Source organism: Lissotriton vulgaris, chromosome 4_1 (assembly GCF_964263255.1).
Source record: "Lissotriton vulgaris chromosome 4_1, aLisVul1.2, whole genome shotgun sequence".
In the NCBI taxonomy this organism is placed as follows: Eukaryota; Metazoa; Chordata; class Amphibia; order Caudata; family Salamandridae; genus Lissotriton; species Lissotriton vulgaris.
In genome coordinates, this window is record NC_141691.1 from 1,804,837,542 (window position 1) to 1,804,859,090 (window position 21,549).

Genomic DNA, 21,549 nt, shown 5'->3' on the forward strand with positions numbered 1-21,549 from the left:
ACTACTCCAGGCACCCCCAGATCCCCTTCAAGCGAGTAGTACATACCCACCCGAACTAAGATTAGAACCCAGCTTTGTACAATCGGCGGGTACACATGAAAATGATAATCTTGTAATAGAAAGTGAAAGTAGTGGGGTTCCATTTTGTACTATAAAAGGGAAGGATGTGGAATTTTTAACAATTGTGTGGGAAACACTAAAAAAACTGCTAACCCCCCTCGAAGTGAGACTTTCACGCATAGAAACTCAGTTGCTGGAGACGGAAAAAAGCATTTTGAACCTAGCAACTATCAGCATGCATGACAATAAACCAACTTGTTTATCGGGAACCATTAACACCACATCATTACCTGTTGTTAAAACATCAGTTGCTGCTACCCCTTCTGTTGCCCTGAAGGTTAAACCACCGGGAACTATTAACACCACATCGTTACCTGTTGTTAAAACACCGGCTGCTGCTACCCCTATTGTTTCCCCGAATGTTAAACCAATCCGAAAACCTCGGCATAAGGCTGCTACACATACTTCTGCCAACAGGGCAGCGGCGGCTATAAATCAGCCGGCGGTTGATATTTTACCACCCCCGCCAGCTACGGCAGGTCATCTTGTATCACCCCTGATAGAAGCGGCTATCCCGAGGGTCACTGGTTATAACAACAACTATCCTACCACCCAGAGAGTAAACACTAACAAAAACCGCTACAGGGGTTATGTCGATCTTCCCCCTGAGGTAAGACCCTATGTAGTTGTGCTGACAGGGGTGCCGGAACTGACTTACCATCAGCAGGAAGACTTTGGTTCACTAAAAAACAAAGTAATCCACTGGCTTAATGTCAACAGGCCAATACCAAACCACCTGAGGAGTAAAATCCTCATGGTGCGCCAGGTCCCCTGGGTAGGCACCTCACATAAGTCCATTACTGGCGATTGCGTAATTGTATCATTTGAGAATTCCAACACTGCGCATTCCATATACTCCTGGAATTACATTAGTGTAAATTCACCTATAGCATCTAGACCCCTCACTTATTTCTATCCACCTCATTCATATCCGAACTTAGGAGGGAACTGGAGCTGGATCCCCGAGAGAAAAGGTGGCCGGGGAGGGTTACCTAATTATTGGTCAGACACACATGGTGGGTGGATCGGGGCACCGACTTTTAATAGATATGGGTGCCTCGAGGAAGTGGATTGACTTCCATACAGGCCCACTACCACTTCACCAGTACCTGACTTATCCAGTTGTCTCATCTATCCCTTGGGCCGACCAGCTTTTACCACACTAAACTCCCAATTGGGCCGATTTGTTTCTCCCCCACTACAACATCAGCTGGGAAATTATAATCAAACTGCAGGGGAAGGCAGGCATAAGGGTAGGGCATCTATAACACCTAAGCCAACCAAGGATAAAACCAACAACTCGGATAAGACTAAATTAGATCCGAGTGATAAGGACAACCTCTCTCTTGAGGTTATGCCGAAAACAAAGTTAGTGCCACCAGTCATACCCCCCTCCACCCACCAAGGCCAATCCGGCTTATGTAAGTGCTCTCTGACTCTAGCTACCACTGATACGTCGGAGGCTCCTGGAGTAATATCCATACTCTCCTGGAATGTCGCCGGGCTGGCCAATAAATTAGATTCTCCTGAGTGGGGGGAACTTATTGAAGGGCATGATATATGCCTATTTCAAGAAACATGGGCCAGGGAAAAATACCCCCGTGCAGGATATGCTTCCTTTGAGATTCAGGCAAAATGGGGTGGAAAGGGTCGACCATCAGGGGGTCTTTTGATTTGGGTGGGTTCCCATCTTGGTTGTAGGGCTACAAAACTGGAAACTAATTCAGCAGATTTCCAGTGTGTATCTCTGGAATGGCCGTGTGGTGTAAAAGTAACACTGATCAATGTATATTCGAGAGCGGTTGGGATAGCAGCCACCTTGGGAACAATCGAGGATCTAGCGTTGTTCCTAGACTCCACTACTCTCTGCTCTTCTGTAATTGTTGGCGGAGACTTTAATACCCAGTTCAAACCTCTCCCAGACCATCTGGCAGGTATAACAAGTGAAGAGGATGAACTTTGGGACATCCCCACTTTGGTGGGTCCCCCCATAAAGGCTTGGACACCACTCGCCACCCAAATAACATCTTTCACGCTCTGCCACTCATTGAGGGCTTGCAATGGGCGGATCAAAGGGGACATCCCACCAAAATACACCTTCAACAGACCAGGACATGAGTCACGTATTGACTACATCCTGGTCTCAGCGAGGGATTGGGATAAAGTGAGGGACTTTGGAATAACTGTCAGGTCCGACAGCGACCATAATCTACTTTCACTGAGATTTGAGATTCAGGGGTCACACACGGCTCTGACAGAAGAAAATTTAGCACAACAGGTAGATCTAGCATTATCCAGCAATAGACGCAGAATTAAATGGCCAAAATTGCTGGAAAACCCGTCCAACATTCAAAGGCTGTATGCGCTAGTCGTCCCTGCTCTAGAAGAGGTTGAGGTTTGCATGCATCACCCAGTCGATGACACCGAGCCCTCCGCTTTAGAAAAAGCCGAGGTACCTATTCCTTTGCTTCTTAATTCTGCACAGTTCAATGCGCTTGGTGCTATTCACTCTGAGCTATGCACCAACTTGGCAGAAGTGCTGAACCCTGTGGCTAGGCCGAAGAAACCTAAGCAGAAAAGAGTCACATGGTTCAACGCTTCCTGCAGGAGAGCAAAAGCCATATTACTAGAGTCCCTTAAAATACGAGATATTCCAAGTAAGATCAGGGAAAAGCGATTGGCTTATAAATCAACCCTTCGCAGTGCCAAAATAGAATGGGATGAGGGAAACTGGTCCGAAATGACAGCCGCCCTTGCATCACGAGATGCCCGAACTTTCTGGCAAATCGTTAAGCATGGCTCAGCTGAACCCCTAGCGGCAGTAGAAGCAAACATAGCACCCTCTGTTTGGGAGGAACATTTTAAAACCCTGTATAAATCACATAATAGGGACAAACTGGTGACTCCATCAGAAGATATAATGCACCAACCCATCGAAAGTGTAGCCCCCATGGATGGATTCACTTTGGCAGAAGTTAGTATGGCAATCACGGGCCTGGCTGCTGAAAAGGCGCCAGGTCTTGATAGGTTGCCTGGGGACCTATACAAACACGAAGTTTAAATCTGGGCCCCGTACCTTAGGGTGCTGTTCAATTCAATCCTGAATTGCATGCCAATCCCCTCAACTTGGCTGGGGGCAGAGATAGTCCCAATCTTTAAGAAGGGATCACCTCTGCTCCCAGTCAACTATAGGCCAAAAAGCCTGATAGACGTTTCACAAAAACTGTTTGCCAGGCTGTTGTTGAACCGCCTGCTGGATTGGATGACGGAATGTGATATCCTGAGTCCTTTCCAAGCTGGCTTTAGGGAGAAGGTCTCAACCACAGACCAGGTCTTCCGGCTTGTCCTCATTTTTTGGAAAACGGTGCAGTTGGAGGGTGGCAGGCTCTATACTGTATTCGTGGACCTGAGGGCGGCCTTTGACCTGGTCCCCCGAAAAAAGCTTTGGGAGGTGCTGGCCAAATTGGGTGTCCCAGAGGGTTTGCTGGAGATGATTGTTCGTCTTCACAGTGCCAATTTTGCACAGGTGAGGTGTGGCAAGGTGGGGGCACTGTCTAATAGGTTCCCCGTTGACAGGGGGGTAAGACAGGGTTGTGTGCTCGCACCGACCCTGTTTTGCCTCTACGTCAACGGGGTTATCTCTCACCTAAACGGGGTTGCCAACTCTGACGCTCCCAAACTAGCTGGTGTTAGGGTGCCGGCTATCATGTTCGCCGATGACACCCTGTTGCTTTCAAAGTCCGCAACGGGCAGCCAGCGTGTTCTTGATGGTTTTGCGGACTTCTGTGAGGACCATGGTCTAGAAATTAACACCTCAAAGACCAAATTTATGGTCTTCAACCCCCCGCCGAAATTTCGCTTCAGCCCCAAAATAGGACAGAACAGACTTGAGAGGGTGAAAACTTTTGAGTATCTTGGTGTCATGTTAAACGATAGATTGTCCTGGAATACGCATCAGGAGAAAGCACTCCTCAAATTGATCCAATACTCGAGGGGCATCATGAATCTTCTGGCGAATAACAAATCATCGATCAGGCCCATAGGTCCTCCCATACAGATTTACAAGGTACAGGCAAGGGGGGCTGCCATGTATGGGTGTGAACTTTGGGGCCATGTAGGAACACTAGATCTGGTGAAAGAGGAGAACAAATTTATTCGGAGGGTTGTAGGACTCCCCTCTAGTACGCCCCTTGTCCCTCTGAGGCTGGACCTGGGGCTGCGACCACTAGACGAAGAACTGGCTTTTCGCCCACTGGCTTACTGGCGTAGGCTGTGGGCAACCCCAGAATTGACCAGCTACAGACATGGATTACAGGAGGTGCTCGCTATGCCCAATGCTGGGAAAATTAAGTGGCTTAAATTTATTAAATCAGAACTGGAGGGTCTGGGACTCTCGAAGATGTGGACTGATCCTTTAGCCACTTGCCCACTTATTCCCAAAAAGAAATTAGCTAAGGCATATCATCACAGTAAATTAATGGAACTTTTAAACCATCAAAAACCTGGCTCATTGACTGACTCTTTTATATGCTTTAAGGATACCTACAACTTTGAACCAACTTTAGATAAACTGTATCCTCCTTTGCTTAGGAAACTATACTTGCAGTGGAGGCATGGGTCTCTCCCTATTCGAGCTTTCACAAGCAAATGGAGCGAACAATGAGCCAGTATCTGCCCAGCATGTAGAACGTCCGACGAGTCTGAACTCCACATACTCTTTTTTTGCCCGGCCTACCGAGAGATTCGTAAGAAATGGATAGTTCCCCTATGCAGAAATCTGGGATTTGTGGAGTGTTTGGCTGCCTTCAGAGTTCTGAAATCAAATCTGACGGACTATATTGTTTTTGCAGTGGCCAAATACCTGGGTGCTATCTGGTTTCTGAGAAGAAAATGTCTCAGGGCTGGCCACTGAACTTAATGTACCAAGGACATGACATTGCAATAAGTAACTCTGCTTTTTAACGATAATGTTTGATTTTACACAGTATAAATTCCCATTTTTACAAATTTTTAATGAATGTTGTAAACGTCTTTTATGGTAAAAATTTTACAGAAATAAAGATTTTTGAAATGAAATATTGCCTTGCACAAGAGCATACAAACACACTTGATGGTGCTTTGCATGCAGAGAGTTGGTTGCTAATGATGTGATCCCTAACCAATAGGATTTTGAGTTATGGGGCCGCTCTACTAAAACTCAAAAGAGACCTTCTTAGATATAATATAATATACTAGCTAGGGAGGGTGAGAATTAAGTTTTGTTAAACCCTATTCATTTAGCATCATACTATACTTGCACCGTCTGTGTTCTATGGACTAGTGACTATGCTGATTACTTTGTTTCTTATAATCTGTTTGCTTGTATTAGGTGAGAGCACTGCATTAGTGAATAAACATTTCAAATATGCATGCGTTCTCTTTTACTCCTTATTCTGGACTGAAATTATTGTATAACGATAGAGTATTCATGTGTTCCATGTAACCTGAGGTGAACTAAGTTCATGTTCTGGTGTGTCTAAGCCTGGGGTACTCATAGTACGGCCCGCGGGCCGGTGGCGGCCCGGCAAGCCTTCCTTGGCGGCCCGCGAACCATGCAGACAATCGTACCTCTGCTAAAAAAATCATTTATTAGTGTTAGCAAACACCGCTGCAGCAGCGCTTGACTCAGACTGATAATCACTGCTCCCCTGGCCCCCACAGAGCAGAGGCTTTGTTGTATTTCACCTCTTAGCGCCCCTGCATCTCCACTCTGACAATCACTTCTCCCCAGGCCACTGTAGTTCCGTAGTTCGAGGGTCTGTGGTTCGGTGTTCCGAACCCGTTCAGTAAAGGTTGTCGGAAATAGACGATTTTGATATCAGCGAACCGCAAATGACGAATGCGGTATGCATGAATGTTTTCGTCATGTTACACCGATGGATTCACTATGCATTCGACGATTTCGCCATGAACCCTTGGGTTCCATTTTGTGTACGGCAGCCATTTTGTGTGTTGCCCTCACATTAGACTGGTGATTGCAGGATGACTATGGCCATGCAAGTCCTTGGGACACGTACACCTTTAGCTGACTTCTCTATGACCTGGGCAAGCTGACTCCACTGCCTGAAGCCAAACCTGTCCGGCCAGTTCCTTTCCCAATGGCCGAATGAGATTAGTATCAAGGCACAACATGTCATAAACCTTTCATCGCACACAAACTATGCCTAATCTTACACACCTGTCCCTGTTTCTTTCTTTATGACTAGCTTTACGAGGAGGAGGTGCCCGTTTTTATTAGGGGTCTGTCGATATCTGATGGAAATACTGGACCTTGTCGGGTAATTGATTATGGGCTGGACAAACTGAAATATGGGCTTGTCATCATGACTCTGCTTTTCCTTTGTGGTGAAAATATGTGAATGGTCAACTGTAAAATAAGGAATGTTTGCCTGAAGCATAATATTATGTATAAAAAGGGAAGGCTGGCTTTGTAAGATTGAGCAGTCTCCTGAGAACCTACATGCTGTTGTACTTCTAGGACCTCTGTTACTGGCTGCAGCCAATAAATTTGATCTTTGATGTCATCAAGAAGTATCCCGTGTCTCTGTACTCTAAGACAGGTGAACCAAGAAGACTAGGGCGTGTCCCCTGACGCCGCTGGGTTTAAAATACCCGGTTCTTCAGTTGGCGCCCAACTCGGGCCGACTTCAGCAGTACTGGTCCAAGCCTGAAGATCGTGAGGAGCTTCGTGTGAAAATTCTGGAGGAAGGCCTGCCACTTCATCGACCCCTGTATGTCGTTGTGGTCCGAAAGTCTTTGCTGCGAAGTTCCCCGCTTTCCAACGGCTACGAAGGACTGCTGCCCTGACTGTCGCCCTATCTTGGAGCCTTTTGATGATTTGTAAAGCGGGTCTTCTGGCGACGTCATCGATACCTCAGTTAAGTATGAGTGGAGCGTCTCCCAGTCCTTATTTTGGTTCTTAGTTTGGGATCGTTTTGTTTGGTACCTGCAGGCCCCAAAACCAAGGGACTCGTGTTTTCACGAGGCTATCGTATTCGATAATCCTTTGAAGTTTGAAGCTAGACTAGTGAGCGAAGATGCCTGGTTTTAGCAGACTTGGAAATTTGTTTTGTCTTGGTTGTAATAGGGATTCCCGATTGGAGGACTCGTGTCCGGTTCCTCCGACATATGAATTACATGTGAAACACGGAGTGGGCCCCATTGGCTATAATGATATCTGGGTCAAATATACCAGAAAAGACGGCCTCCAGCAGTCGCCCCGTTATGGTGATTTTGAAACAGAGATTTTATATAACCTCGAAGTTAAACTTTTCAAAAAGAAAGCCCGGCCGGCAATGTTTGACTCTTTCCGCCTATGGCGAAAGGAAGCCAAACAGAAAGAAAGTAAGTTAGCGAAGAAGAATAAACGAGAGCGAGGTTTGTCAATGGTTCAAGCTGCTATAGCGTTTAGGAATAATGAGGAAGAGCAAGAGAGCGAACAGATGCTTAGGGTCAGGAAGTTAGCGGTAGATAAATGCTACCCAGCTTTGCCACCTAAAGAGCAAGAAGTAAAGAAAGATCTTGACAAACATCCTTTAATGTCGCACCTATTGAGTTCGCCACCCCCTTATGCACAGAATGCTACGGCACCATTGCCGCCAGATGTAGTTGCGCAACATCCAGTTGTTGTGCCACCTGCGATTCCTTCACAGCCAGCTCCTCTTCCGTTGTCTACTGTTCCTTTGGCGCAGCCGCCTCAGGGCCCGCCAACTTTGCTACCTTCTTCGTCTGCTACTCCTACACCTGTGTTACCTGCTCCTTCTGTTACTGTTCCAACGTTGGTTTCTTCTCATTCTGCTTTGTCTCCTGTTCTTTGGTCAACCTCTCCTTCTGTTCGACAGAGAATTGCTGATACTGTTACTGGTCTTTTGTCTCCTCTCTTTGGGTCATTTAATATGACCCTTGTTTCAGCGCGTAAACAATTGTGTAGTCAATTGCCTGGTCCCGATGAGCGGGAAGTATTGGATCATTTAGAGCGTAAATGGGTTACTCATTCTTTGAGATATAGTTCAAAGGTTCAAATAAGCTTTATTCGATATTTCATAAAATATCATACAAGCATACAATTACAGAAATAATATAAAACAAACAATTTGATCAATTCATTAAAATAAATAAATAGAAATAGAAAAGTGTATCGGAGAAATCATTACCATTTAAAAAGCAAGATCAGGAGAACAAATTTTAGGGTGATTAAAAGTTAATTAAAAAAGATCTAAAAAACAGCATATTTAGGTAGGGCCTTGCAGAGATTTCCTAAATTTAATCAGCAACTTCAAGTACTGTTCCATGATACCTATAACTTCTTTATCCTCTAGCATCTGTAAGCGCTCATACGCGTCCTTGCAAGACCTCAGGCCCCATCTCTTTAGTAGGGGTTTTAATAATGTTTTCCTGGGGATCGCATAATAAGTACAAAATAAGATGGTATGGATATTTGATTGTACAGAGGTATCATCACATGGACAGAAAATCAGATTTCGCGACCAATCACTTCCTACTGGAAAAGTTATAAGACGAAAAAAAGAGCCCAGTCTAAATCTGGCAAGGAGCATTCTAGCATAACAAGAAAAATCTGTAGACAGGTATGCTTGGAGCCCCTTGTGCTGCGTCACCCTTTGGTATGCCTGGAGAGTTGTATTTTATTTTTGATGGTTCCATCTTTTAGACTCCAAGTGATCCAATAGAGTTTTTCTCAAGTTTTTTCTTGATATAGAGTCCAAGGTCAAAGGATCAGAAAAGTACTCTGGGTGACCAATTTCCACAAAAAAGTTTTTAATATAGACCAGCCATTTCGTATGTCTTACCCTCTCCTGTTTGAGAATGTCCAGTATCACTTCGCGATTTAAGTCTGTTTCAGTAGTGGTCCAGATTTTATGCCACAAAAGTGGGGGTTCCACTTTAATTGAATCAGAAATAAATGATAAATCTAATTCAATATGCATCATGTATATGGAAGTTGATTTAGGTGTTGCCAATAAATACCTTAGGAATTTGTTTTCCTCAATTTGAATAGAGGTAATGTTTTTTTCGATGCCCCAAAGGCCAGCCCCATAAATAGCTGTTGAAATACATTTTGTTTTATATAAAATGATTAGCTGTTTAACATGATATGATTGATATCATGATATGATCTGATTTAGAGTCTGTTATGGATGTCTTCCGCCAATGGGAAGCACCGAAACAAAGATATGTGTTCGACATGATGTGTACTTTCCTTCGTGAAGAATGGAAAGATGGTGATTTGAACAGACTCCGCCTGAGTTGTTCCGTGTGTAGTCCGAGTTTGCGAAAGGAACTATAGTGGGTTCTGATGTTGAGAAAGCAGTTGCGACATTGTTGTCGTTTAGGACTGAGTCACCTTCTCAGCCATTTTTTTAGCCTGATTCGTCAGTTAGGAGGAAAGCGCGCCAATATCCGATGAGAGAGGTTCCTCCGGTGTGGAAGGAAGCAGTTCAGGCTGACGTTGGGTTGGGTATTGTAGCTGCGCCAGCAAGTTTTCAGCGAGTATGGGTACATGTTCCTTGGAAGCGTGTTGAAGTTTTGGCAACTAAGCAGTCTTTGCCTGATCCGCGCAAAAATCCAGCAGGATATTATAAAGAGCTCACTCAGACTGTGGGTTTGTGCATTATGAATTTAGCAGACATAGATATGTTGTTTGGTAATGTTGTCCCACAACCTATTTGGAGTAAGATTCGTCATGCGGATCATGACCAAGAATTGGGTGCTACCTGGGTTGATCTCCGTGCTGTGAATGATAGACAAGTAGGAGGTGCTAAGCCTGAAGATATCATTACTCAACTCCCTGGTAGAATTATTGATTATATGAAGACTTTGATGCCTGAAGTGCGTGTCAATTGGGACAAGTTGTCTGCGTGTAAGCAGAAGAAAGATGAAACGGTGTCTGACTTTTTCACGCGGTTTGAAGAGACTTTTGTGGATCATAGTGGTCAGGACATGGCTACTGAGGGTGGCCAGAGATTGTTCGTTGACAAATTCGTACATAATTTGCTTCCTGAGTTGTGTAATAAGTTGAAAGATTCTGAGAGTGCTTGGGCTGTTTCTACATCAGCACAGATTTTGGCTACTGCCCAGTACTATGAAAATAGATATAAAGATGAGAAAGAGAAAGAGAAAGAGGACAAAAAGACTAAAGAATTGAAGACTATGATTCTGTTGCAGCAAGCCTATCCGCCTCGTAATAATCAGCGCGATTATCAGCAACCTCAGCAATATCAGGGAAACTCGCAACGGTTCGAGCCTTCTCAACAGTGTTTTCCTGTAGGCCCTAATCAGTGTGCGTATTGCAAAGAAGAGGGTCATTTTAAGAATAGTTGTCCGGTTTTGTTACAGCGCACGAATGGTGCCTCTGGTGTAAGAGGTTGAGGTGTTCAGCAAGCTCCTAGAGGTAGAGGACGTGGTGTGTTTCCTCAGAATGCGCGTTCTTTGCCTCCACAGAATTCTATGAATAGCTTTGATCAGCAGAATGGTGCGTCTGGTAGGACGCCACAGTACTATGTGGACGATTATTACGTCGAAGGTGAGAATATGGATGGTAATGATTGCTAGGACAGCCATAGACAAAGAGAGGGAGTTGTTTCAGTTCCAGTAGATCAGAGTGGACCCTATGTTGAAGTGATTGCATCAGGTGTGTCAGAGCCTTTTCTGTTAGATACTGGTGCTGCGAAGAGTTCTATTATGCACTCTAAACTCCCAGCCTCGCTGGTCCGGACCCTACCAAGTGTTGTTGGCCACCCGCTCTGCAGTACGTGTCCACGGCAAGAAAAACTGGGTACACGGCAACCATTGTAAACGGGTTCCGTTGCCCCTACCGTACGACGGGTGGGTCCAGGAGGGGATCGCTGACTCTGAGACTGTGCCTCATTTTCTGCCTTTTAGCGATGCACGTGTAAGAGGAACTATTTGTGAACAAGAAAGTTACAATATTTTGCAAGTAGCTGTGCCACCGTCAAATCGATTGAACACTACTGAGCCTGAATTGTTATTCTGAGATCAAGAATTGCCTGGAAGAAGCCGCTATAATTTGAGACCGAGAGTCATGGACAAATAAACTAAGCAAATAAAGTTTCTATGATTTTCTGTTTGCAGGTTAACTCTCCACCGAGGATCTACTCATTTTTGTTTTTCGAACCGCCATCCGGGTTCAGCTGTAGGGTCGCGGTTGCTAAAAGTCTTTGGAGTGCAAGCCTGAGACAATAGGTCGAAGGTTCTGTTTGGCCTAAGGGAGTTGCCCTGGGTTGACAGAGGCATTCCTTAGCGGAATCAACCTACCATCGCTAGCAGCATATTTAGTTTAGGATGGATTTCTTCGAGTTGGAGAGCCCTGCAAAGATTGTGAATTTTAAAAGTCAGATACGAAAGTTGATCATTTGGAAAAGATTTTTAATATTGTGCTTATTTATGCTACTGAGTTTAATGATGTTTTTAATTGGCTATGTGACATTCTCTTTTCAAGTAACGTTTATGCCTACTGTGCAACCTACACCTCCTCCTACTGTTTCTTTGCATTCTTTTCACCCTTTGCCTGAACATGAGTCCATTGGGAGAATGGAATTCGCTAATAATTCCTTTGTTCAGCTTCTGCACCAACACCAGCTAGTAGTGAACACGACTAATTGTTGGGTGTGTGGTCTTATGCCACATACAACAGGCAAGGGTATCCCATACTTGGTCTTGCCATTTAGTTATAATGGTTCTTTGTGGGCGTTTCAGACGATGTTCATATATGCCATCGAACCATATTCCCCACGTTCCACAAGAAGAAACTCGAGCAACAAGGCATTGGTAGTGGGAATCACAAATTTGAGCAGAAACATTGATTCGTATAGAGCGATTCCCAGAGATGAGTTGCAAGCTTATGATAGATGGAACATAACAGGATATGGAGTTACTCTGAGTGAGAACCAGCGAGCAAAGAGATCCTCCCCGATTTGGATAGTACCCCATCAGGGTCACCTATATCTGCAAGGTAATGGCAGGAACCCCAGAGCTCAGCTAGGGAAGAGTGCCTGCACTGAAACGTATGTCTTTGCATCTCGGACTTCCCCGTCGTTTCTAGCAGCTAAGGGTACATATTTCATCTGTTACGACAAGGCGTATACATGGTTTCCCCCTGATTTTTAGGGCACGTGTTTTGTTTCTTTCCTGTTGCCTCCCACATTTACAGCTGCGGCAGATTACCATAAGATGAGAGTTGCTAGAGGTGTCTTCAGTAAGGAAGACACCGCAGGGCAAGAGTTGGGAGATTTCGTAAAGGGTTTTCTGCCGTTATGGGGACCGATGGCAAACAGCAGGAACATACGCCAGTTGACACGAGTGGTTGAGTCCACCATAGTTAAAACTGCCAGTGCCCTTAGTAACTTGACTGCTGAGCTCCAGTCGGATAGACTTATGACATTGCAGAATAGAGTTGCTCTTGACGTCATACTTGCAGACCGAGGTGGATTATGTAAAGTGATCCAATCGAGCTGTTGCATATTCATTCCAGACAGCGCTCCACCAGTTTTCCAAGCCATTTCCAAACTCCATAAGACCCCGAGTCTGTGCATATGGCTGAAGGAGATTGGTCTTTGATTGGATGGTTTTGGGAGCTGTTATCTACATGGGGATGGAAGATTCTGATGGTCATTGGGATGGTGTTGGCTATCCTTTTCCTGTTCTGTCTCTCTGTACAGAGTGCTCCTGCTATATGTGGCCTTTGTGCTACTTCGTGTTCGAGGAGACTTGTCCAGAGAGAGTTACTAAGTACTAGGATGATGCTACAGCAACATCTTGATGATCTGATGAATATAGACCTGGAATCAGATTGAAGTGAGTTTAGGTTATTGCCTAATGTAAGGGCAAAAGGAGGGGCTGTAGTTCCGTAGTTCGAGGGTCTGTGGTTCGGTGTTCCGAACCCGTTCAGTAAAGGTTGTCGGAAATAGACGATTTTGGTATCAGCGAACCGCAAATGACAAATGCGGTATGCATGAGTATTTTCGTCATGTTACACCGATGGATTCACTATGCATTCGACGATTTCGCCATGAACCCTTGGGTTCCATTTTGTGTACGGCAGCCATTTTGTGTGTTGCCCTCACATTAGACTGGTGATTGCAGGTTGACTATGGCCATGCAAGTCCTTGGGACACGTACAACTTTAGCTGACTTCTCTGTGACCTGGGCAAGCTGACTCCACTGCCTGAAGCCAAACCTGTCCGGCCAGTTCCTTTCCCAATGGCCGAATGAGATTAGTATCAAGGCAAAACATGTCATAAACCTTTCTTCTCACACAAACTATGCCTAATCTTACACACACCTGTCCCTGTTTCTTTCTTTATGACTAGCTTTACGAGAAGGAGGTGCCCGTTTTTATTAGGGGTCTGTCGATATCTGATGGAAATACTGGACCTTGTCGGGTAATTGAATATGGGCTGGACAAACTGAAATATGGGCTTGTCATCATGACTCTGCTTTTCCTTTGTGGTGAAAATATGTGAATGGTCAACTGTAAAATAAGGAATGTTTGCCTGAAGCATAATATTATGTATAAAAAGGGAAGGCTGGCTTTGTAAGATTGAGCAGTCTCCTGAGAACCTACATGCTGTTGTACTTCTAGGACCTCTGTTACTGGCTGCAGCCAATAAATTTGATCTTTGATGTCATCAAGAAGTATCCCATGTCTCTGTACTCTAAGACAGGTGAACCAAGAAGACTAGAGCGTGTCCCCTGACGCCGCTGGGTTTAAAATACCCGGTTCTTCACCACCACAGAGCAGAGTGGAGATGCAGGGGCACTAAGAGGTGAAATACGACAAACCCTCTGTTCTATGGGGCCGAGCGAGCGGTAATTGTCAGAGTGGAGATTCAGTGGCGCTTCAACAAAGCCTCAAAAGTATGTAAATGATCTTTTAAAGGCCTGCCAAGTACTTTGGTACCGCTGTCTGTGTGTGCGCGCTGAGGAAGCTGTCTCAGCCCGGACTGAAGGCAGACACAGACAGACACACACACAGTGATATAACGGAGGGGGGCGGAGACGGAGGGCAGGAGGGAGATAGTGATGGAGACAGACGGCAGGAGGGAGAAGAAGAGCAGGAGGGAGAGAGAGGGCAGGATGGAAAGAGATGGCAGGAGAGAGAAAGAGGGCAGGAGGGAGAGAGAGATGCAGAGGGAGGACAGGAGGGAGAGAGATCTATGTATGCTTGGTCTGGTAGCTCAATGGATGAAGGCATCTGCTGCAGGGACCTGTGTACAACCTCATGGTCACAAGTTTTCGTTTTGCTTTACTCCGCCCCCTCCCCCTCTCAACCCGCCCCCACCAGTGCGGCCCTCAACCACAAACCACACTGTAAATTTGGCCACAGAGAGAAAGTTTGTGAGTACCCTAAGCATTGGGAGTTTATGATGACCAATAAGTCACTGATTGCTAGTCTGGAGGAGGATTTTTGGGTACTAAGGTGAGTTTTGGGACATCGTAATTCACTGAGGTTCCATACTTCTATGCACATTTCTGTCTGAGCACAGAATCCCTCCGACAGTCTGTTAGACCTCTTAGTTGCCAAAAGGAATCACCATGTATCTTTTGACAATGAAGAGGCCTAGCAAACATGCTGCCTAAGATTCTCAAGCAGTACATATCATATATCCTAACTAACTTAAAGAAATGATTTTTTAACACATCAAGTAAGCAAATTATTCACCCAGATTCAATTAAAATCAAGCTTGACTCACAGTTTGATCTAACACACATGACCAGGATGTTACATGCAATCTACCATGTCTCTCTCTACCTACACTATGTGTGTCTCTGCTCATACCATCTCACTGTCTTTACTAGTAAAAAATATACCATATATTTGTATGCAAGAAAAAAACATTCCTTTCTCATTTCAACAGCACACCCTGGATCTTTTGGCAAGTAAGAGACCTAACAGACATGCTGCCTAAGATTCTCAAGCAGTACATATCATATATCCTAACTAACTTAAAGAAATGATTTTTTAACACATCAACTAAGCAAATTATTCACCCTGATTCATTTAAAAATAAGCTCGATTCACAGTGTAATCTTAGACACATGACCACGATGTCACATGTAATCTACCATGTCTGTCTCTGATTGCACTATGTGTGTCTCTGCTCATACCATCTCTCGATCTCTTCACCATCTTTACAGATTACAGAAAAACGCTTGCAAATCAGTGAAATAATTACTGTCTGCTTTAACCCCTTCCCTGCTCACGACGAGCTGATAAGCACAGTGGGGCTATGCTTATGACGAGCTGAGCTCGTCATGAACAATGGTATATCTTACTTTCCAGCACAGGAGGGGAAAACCTCTAGCAGCCAAGGTGTTAAACACCTTTTATATACCATTTATTCAGTATACCAAAAATGGTTGCAAAACTACAAAGTAACAGTTGAAGGAAGGAAAGTGAGGAAGGAGAATAAGGAAAAAGAACTGACAGCAGGCGCACAATGCCCATTGAACTCACAGGGCTTCAGACCCCCCCCCCCGTCGTGTGTGGCAGCCCGGGATGAGACAGATCCTGGGCACACACAGAGCCTCACCTGAACGTTTCACACGTCTTTAAAGAACCATTTGACTGTTAATTAGGCCTTGCAGTTGTTTCACCCCTTCTAAGAGCCCCCCCCGAAATGTGGCTCCAGTTGCGCCTCTGACTGACAGTGAATAAAAAGAACTAACAGTGAGGGATTACATAACAGGATGAGTGAAGAGCACTGAGGATAATGAAACATATTAAGAGAAATTTAAAACTAGTAAGTGACAGCAAATAATTTATATAAAGAGTGAGGAAACGAAAAGGAAGAGTAGTAGAAAGAAAAGAAAACAGTGCCAGAGAGAAAAATTAGGTCAGTCAGAGACAGTGAGGGAGAGAAACAGTTATAGTGACTAAAGCATAATTTAAGGTGAAACACAGTGAAAAAGAATTAGAGACTCACCTTTAACAATGCTTTATTAGATGTAGAACAGTGGCAGTCACAAACCAGATTTTCGTATGCAGAAACTCTGAATAATGCTTCTGTCACTGCAACCAAAGAATAATGGCACAGATTTCCTTTCAATACAGACTCATATTTGTCTATATAACCAATCATCTTTGTTCCCACACAAATTCAAAATCAAACTAACATTTCAGTTGGTTTTCCCTTTCAATATTTTCAAAGTCACATAAAGTTCACCCTTCACCCTCTGCCTTTTCTGGCTGTTACCATGGTAACACCTCATTCTGCACCTGGCTGAAGACACAGGTCAAAGGTTCATATATCAATGTTCCAAATCAAACCAGCAAGGCTGATTTACCTCCAAACACACATGCTTATCCACTGCTTTGTTAGTTTTCATTATGTTTTTTACAACCAACAGCATTTTTCGTTTTAAAAAAACATTAACATGCAACCTAGTCTTCAATCTTGAATTGTAAGAATCAACCAATCATTTCTAGTTTTTCAAGTGCACCAAACCTCATCCACTTTTTTATCAAAACTCTCAGCTTCTAACTGCCATTTCACTTCCAGAACCCATCGGAGTACTACTGGATCTGCTTTGAAAATGATGAAAGTTTGGCTTTTAGGGCACAGCTATATTTACTGGAGTTAAAAATATGCAGCAAACAGAGGTGTTTCCAACCTTGATTTACCAAATGTGGACATTATGTGGATTGCAAATGAGTGTGATCAATTGAAAACTGATGACATCCCTTAAGGCACTCAAAAAACTGGTGTAATCCTCCTCTGTTATTCAAAAAGTAAACATGGGTAGTTTTCAAAAATTTATTTTCTGTTTGTCGATAGTATTTATATCCATTGTCAATAAAGTTTTGTTGCAAAAAAACTATTCAATCCAACTCCACAGATATACATTGTCATATCCGGCTCCAATGCATTTCGGGCATCCGCCCATCATCGGGGAGCATCTAAAGCAAAACGACATATGTTGTACAATGTGTAAAATATATAATGTCACAGTTGTGATAACAATCAGATAAAAAAACTGTAAAAGAAACACCTTAGCCCAATAGTAATGGAATTCAGAAGGAACAAAGCGATTGACAAGGTTTGTGTGGTAACTGGGTAAAGAGCGAGTGAACAAGGGTGAGAGGTTTTGGCTAATGTGGATCGACAAATATCAGTGTGCAGCGTCATAATATGGAATGGTGCTGGTGCTGTTATGAAAGGACTGTTAACAACAACGTTAGGTCAAGTAAACAACCAAGCGGTTCGTAGTGACCCGATAGGACGGGCGGCAGTTACGGCGCGGAATGCTGCAGTGCACATGAGTGCGGATTTTTACTTACGGGATTAGTCGAGGGTCGGAAGGCAAATATGCAACACGGTTGACGATGTTCTCAAACTCACACGTGTTTAACCAAAATTGTGACAATGCAGGCTACATAAGTTGAAGCCGGGGGATTTCCCGGTCATTTGACTAGAAGGACATGGGTGTAGAAAGAGGACTGGTCGATAGAAGCAAAGTAAAGGGAAGTCGAAGTGAAGTGTGTTGACAATACTACACATGTATACACAGTAAATCACAAAGAAAATGAAGGTAATGATAATGATAAACATGAAAACACAATAATAAAAAAATTAAAGAATAATAGAACAAAAGTGGTGAAAAAATTCACGGTCAAGGAGTAGGTTCAGAACAAATAAGCCCATAAGATATGAGCTAACAGTCATGGTAGCAGATAATCACAACGTGAAAACTACTGGATTTATAAACTTAATTCGATTAAACCACATAGACTCAATGAACGCATTGAATTTTCATGTTACTTGTGATTATATGCTTCCATGACTTTTAGCTCATATTTTATGGGCTTATTTGTGATTATGGATTGGCCAAAGAGGATTGAGATGTCACCAATTTATACCATTGGTGAAAACCTTTATGCATCTCCCACAACCTGACCTCATAATTGTGCACTGTGGTGGAAATGATATAGGCACATTGACTGGGGTAGGTCTGGAAATGCTTTTAAAGGACACCTTTGGGCAATTGATGTCACTTTTTCCTCAAACTGCCTTTGTGTATTCCAATATATGCCAATATATGCCAAAGACAGAAATGGAATTGGTCCAATCAATATTGTCCACAGATTGAGAAAGCAAGGAAACATGTAAATAAATCTGTTTCTGCTTTCCTCTGAGACTATATTACAGAAAACAGTGGTCCTGAGGGTTTACAATAAGACAAGAGGACCAAACCAATCACAGCGAGAGGGATAGAAGAGAAAAGAAAGTTTTTCAGGCAAGAAACAAGTTTTGAGCCAGAGGGTGATTTGCAGTTACAGTAAATGTTTTCAACAAATTCAACCTACAGTGTAAACAATTTCAAGTATACATATTAAATCATATGTTACACTGTATAGTGCGTCCGCACTATACATTGGTTTTTCTAACTTTTTTTGGGATAGGTACAGGATTGTGCCCCATCTCGCCACTTACCTTGGCCCCCCTTTGGGTCAACACGATTCTACATTATTCCTTAAATAAACTCACGCCCGGCTGGGCGTTGAAAAATATAGCCCTGACTGTAGTCTATATTATTATCCTCTTGTCTTATTGTAAACCCTCAGGACCACTGTTTTCTGTAATAAGGTAACTAACCCATGGTCCGAAGGCCTCCGACTGGGTTCCCTTGTGTTCTAAAAACGATTCCTCTGAGACTATGGCATGGGTTCTATATATGTTATGTTATGTTATGTTATGAATATTTATTACGTGTGCAGCTGCTCCAGCGAAGGAGCGTCCTGGCGCCAGACTAGGTAACAACATAACACAGCTAAAGAAGGTGATAAACTAGAGGTACAGTGAATTAAGGAAATAAAAAGTCTTAACAGCCCGGCGAAATGAGGAGAGATCGTCAAGGGCATGGATCTTTGAAGGAAGGGAGTTCCACAGCACCGCAGCCCGTACTCGAAATTAGCGGCCACCAGCACGGCTAAGCTTAAACTGGGGGACTACTGCGAGTTCAAGGTCCGACGAACGTAGAGGGCGAGCCGGCACATAAGGAGATAGGAGATTCAGAAGGATCTGAGCAGAGGAGCCCTTGAGGATCCTATAGGACAAACAGAGCACTTTAAATTGAATCCTCTGCTTAATCGGCAGCCAATGGAGAGAGCGCAGTGTTGGCAGCAGAGCAGAACCTAGGTAGGCCCACCACTGCTCTAGTGGCGGTGTTCTGCACACGTTGCAGGCGAGTGACTTCGGCCTGGTTTATCCCTACCAAGAGGGAGCTGGCATAGTCAAGCCGAGAGATCACTGTCGCCTGCACCACAAGCTGCCTGGTCGAGGCGTCAACATTTTTTAACACAGGTCTTAGGCCACGCAGGATTCCAAAACAGCATGCAGCAGTTCTCTTTGTGTGGCATACAAAGCTGAGGGCCGGATCTAACCACACCCCGAGATTTTTTATCTCCGAAACCGGAGTCGGGGTGGAACCAAGCTCAGAGGGCCACCACATATCGCCCCAGAGCTCCGCTTGCTTGCCGACAATCATGATTTCCATTTTTTTTGCGTTCAGCTGGAGACAGTTGGAGTTCATCCAGCTGGCGACCGCCCGGAGTCCACTCTGGGATCTTGGGGCATCCGAACAAGAATCCCCACTGAGAGTACCACAACAACTTGCATTACAACATGCAAGGCATTTATAGGAGAGATGGTGTACATTTCACGGATGAGGGGAATAGAATCTTCCTCTGTAACGTGAGACTCTGCATCGGTACTTACTTGTAGGTACAAAAAACACCCAATTAACACAACGGCTCTTTTTAGAGCCAACTTACATCTAAACACTCAAACTTGTAATTTAGCTCAATTTTTTACTCTTTTTTGGTCGCCGTGCGCAACCGGGTGCGCGCACCCGGCAAGTTTTTTGCAAAAAAAAAAATTTTCTTTTTGGCTTTTGGGTTCCTTAATAAACCCCCTGAGAAAACCTAGGAGGTCAGGGAGTATCCACCCTGCCCCTTTCCACGGTGTCCACTATAGTTTTTCACACTCTTGTAAATAGCAGTGAATTTAATAGGTTTTTTAAATGCTAATTCCTAACTATAACTGGTGTGAAACCTATGGTTTTTTCAGTGAATTTCTTAGGTTTTTTAAATGCTAATTCCTAACTATAACTGGTGTGAAACCTATGGTTTTTCAGTGAATATATATATATATATATATATATATATATATATATATATATATATATATATATATATATATATATATATATATATATATATATATATATATATATATATATATATATATAGTGACTCAGTTTGCACATCACACTTTTCTCTCCTTCCAGAGTGCTTATTTATAACATTCCGACATTTCCAACATGTGGGGCACTATATCGTACCCACTTTACGCACCTGTGGATGAATTGAATCAATGCAGATTTATTTGCGTGCATTGTAAATAGATCATGAGTTTATATGAACATTGAACATCTTGTTGCACTTTTGCAAATAAATTATCTCTAAAAAATCTTGAATTTTAAACACTGTTTTATTAATTGCACTTTTCACTAATTTCTGATGACATAGTTTTTATACTCTCACGTTGACTGGAATACTTGTTTTCCTTTTTTAAGCGCCAAAAATATATAATACGAGCAGAAAACAGCAAAATAGTAAATGATGAAATGTTCTCTGTAGTCTTGTGCGCCGGTAACTTTTCTATGTCTATATCATTTGTAGGTTCATTGAATCACGTGCTGTATGTATTTAAACCAATGTTGGGTGATTATCTGTGTCATGTGATCAAGCGCTCTGGGAAGCACGAAACGCGCCGTGATGACTGGGAGCACCGCAAACAAATAAATCAACTTTTTGCACTAATTTTGGGTCCGTGTCCGTACTTACAGCCTGAAAGAAGTCTGTGCCTTGCCGGATTATCCTTGGAATATATATATATATATATATATATATATATATATATATATATATATATATATATATATATATATATATATATATATATTACCTACTGGCTATCGCCAGTAGGTATATATAGTTAGGATTAATTCCCTATGGGATTTCTGAAAATTCTATGTCTAATAACTTTTGCGTTTGTGGACGGAATCGGCTGAAATTTTCAGGAAAATGGCACATTTTGTTTCTGAGCAGCCCCTGAAAAGTTGGTGGGGTTTCGTCAAGGGGGGGCTGAGAAAAAAGGGGGGTCCCAAAACGCGTTTTTTGCATTGAGTTTTCCATAGGGCGGTTGGACTCACTTTTAGCTCGAACGGCTGAATGGATTTGCACGAAACTTGGCAAAATTGTAGGGACTGTTAGCCCGATGTGCCTTTGCTAGGTCTCAATATATGTGCTTCAGTGGATTTTGAGAAATTAACGTTTAAATCAAGATATAT

At 43.4% G+C, this 21,549-nt stretch overlaps 1 protein-coding gene across 1 annotated transcript in view; it reads left to right on the forward strand.

The window, feature by feature from the left end:
• LOC147724582 (fibrocystin-L-like) overlaps nt 1–21,549 on the forward strand; it is a 2,246,326-nt gene that overhangs the window by 1,070,232 nt on the left and 1,154,545 nt on the right. Inside the window, exon 39 of the mRNA XM_086918063.1 lies at nt 2,027–2,777. Within this exon, the coding sequence (XP_086774189.1) occupies nt 2,027–2,777 (751 nt within the window). The remainder of the gene's footprint in view (nt 1–2,026; nt 2,778–21,549) is intronic.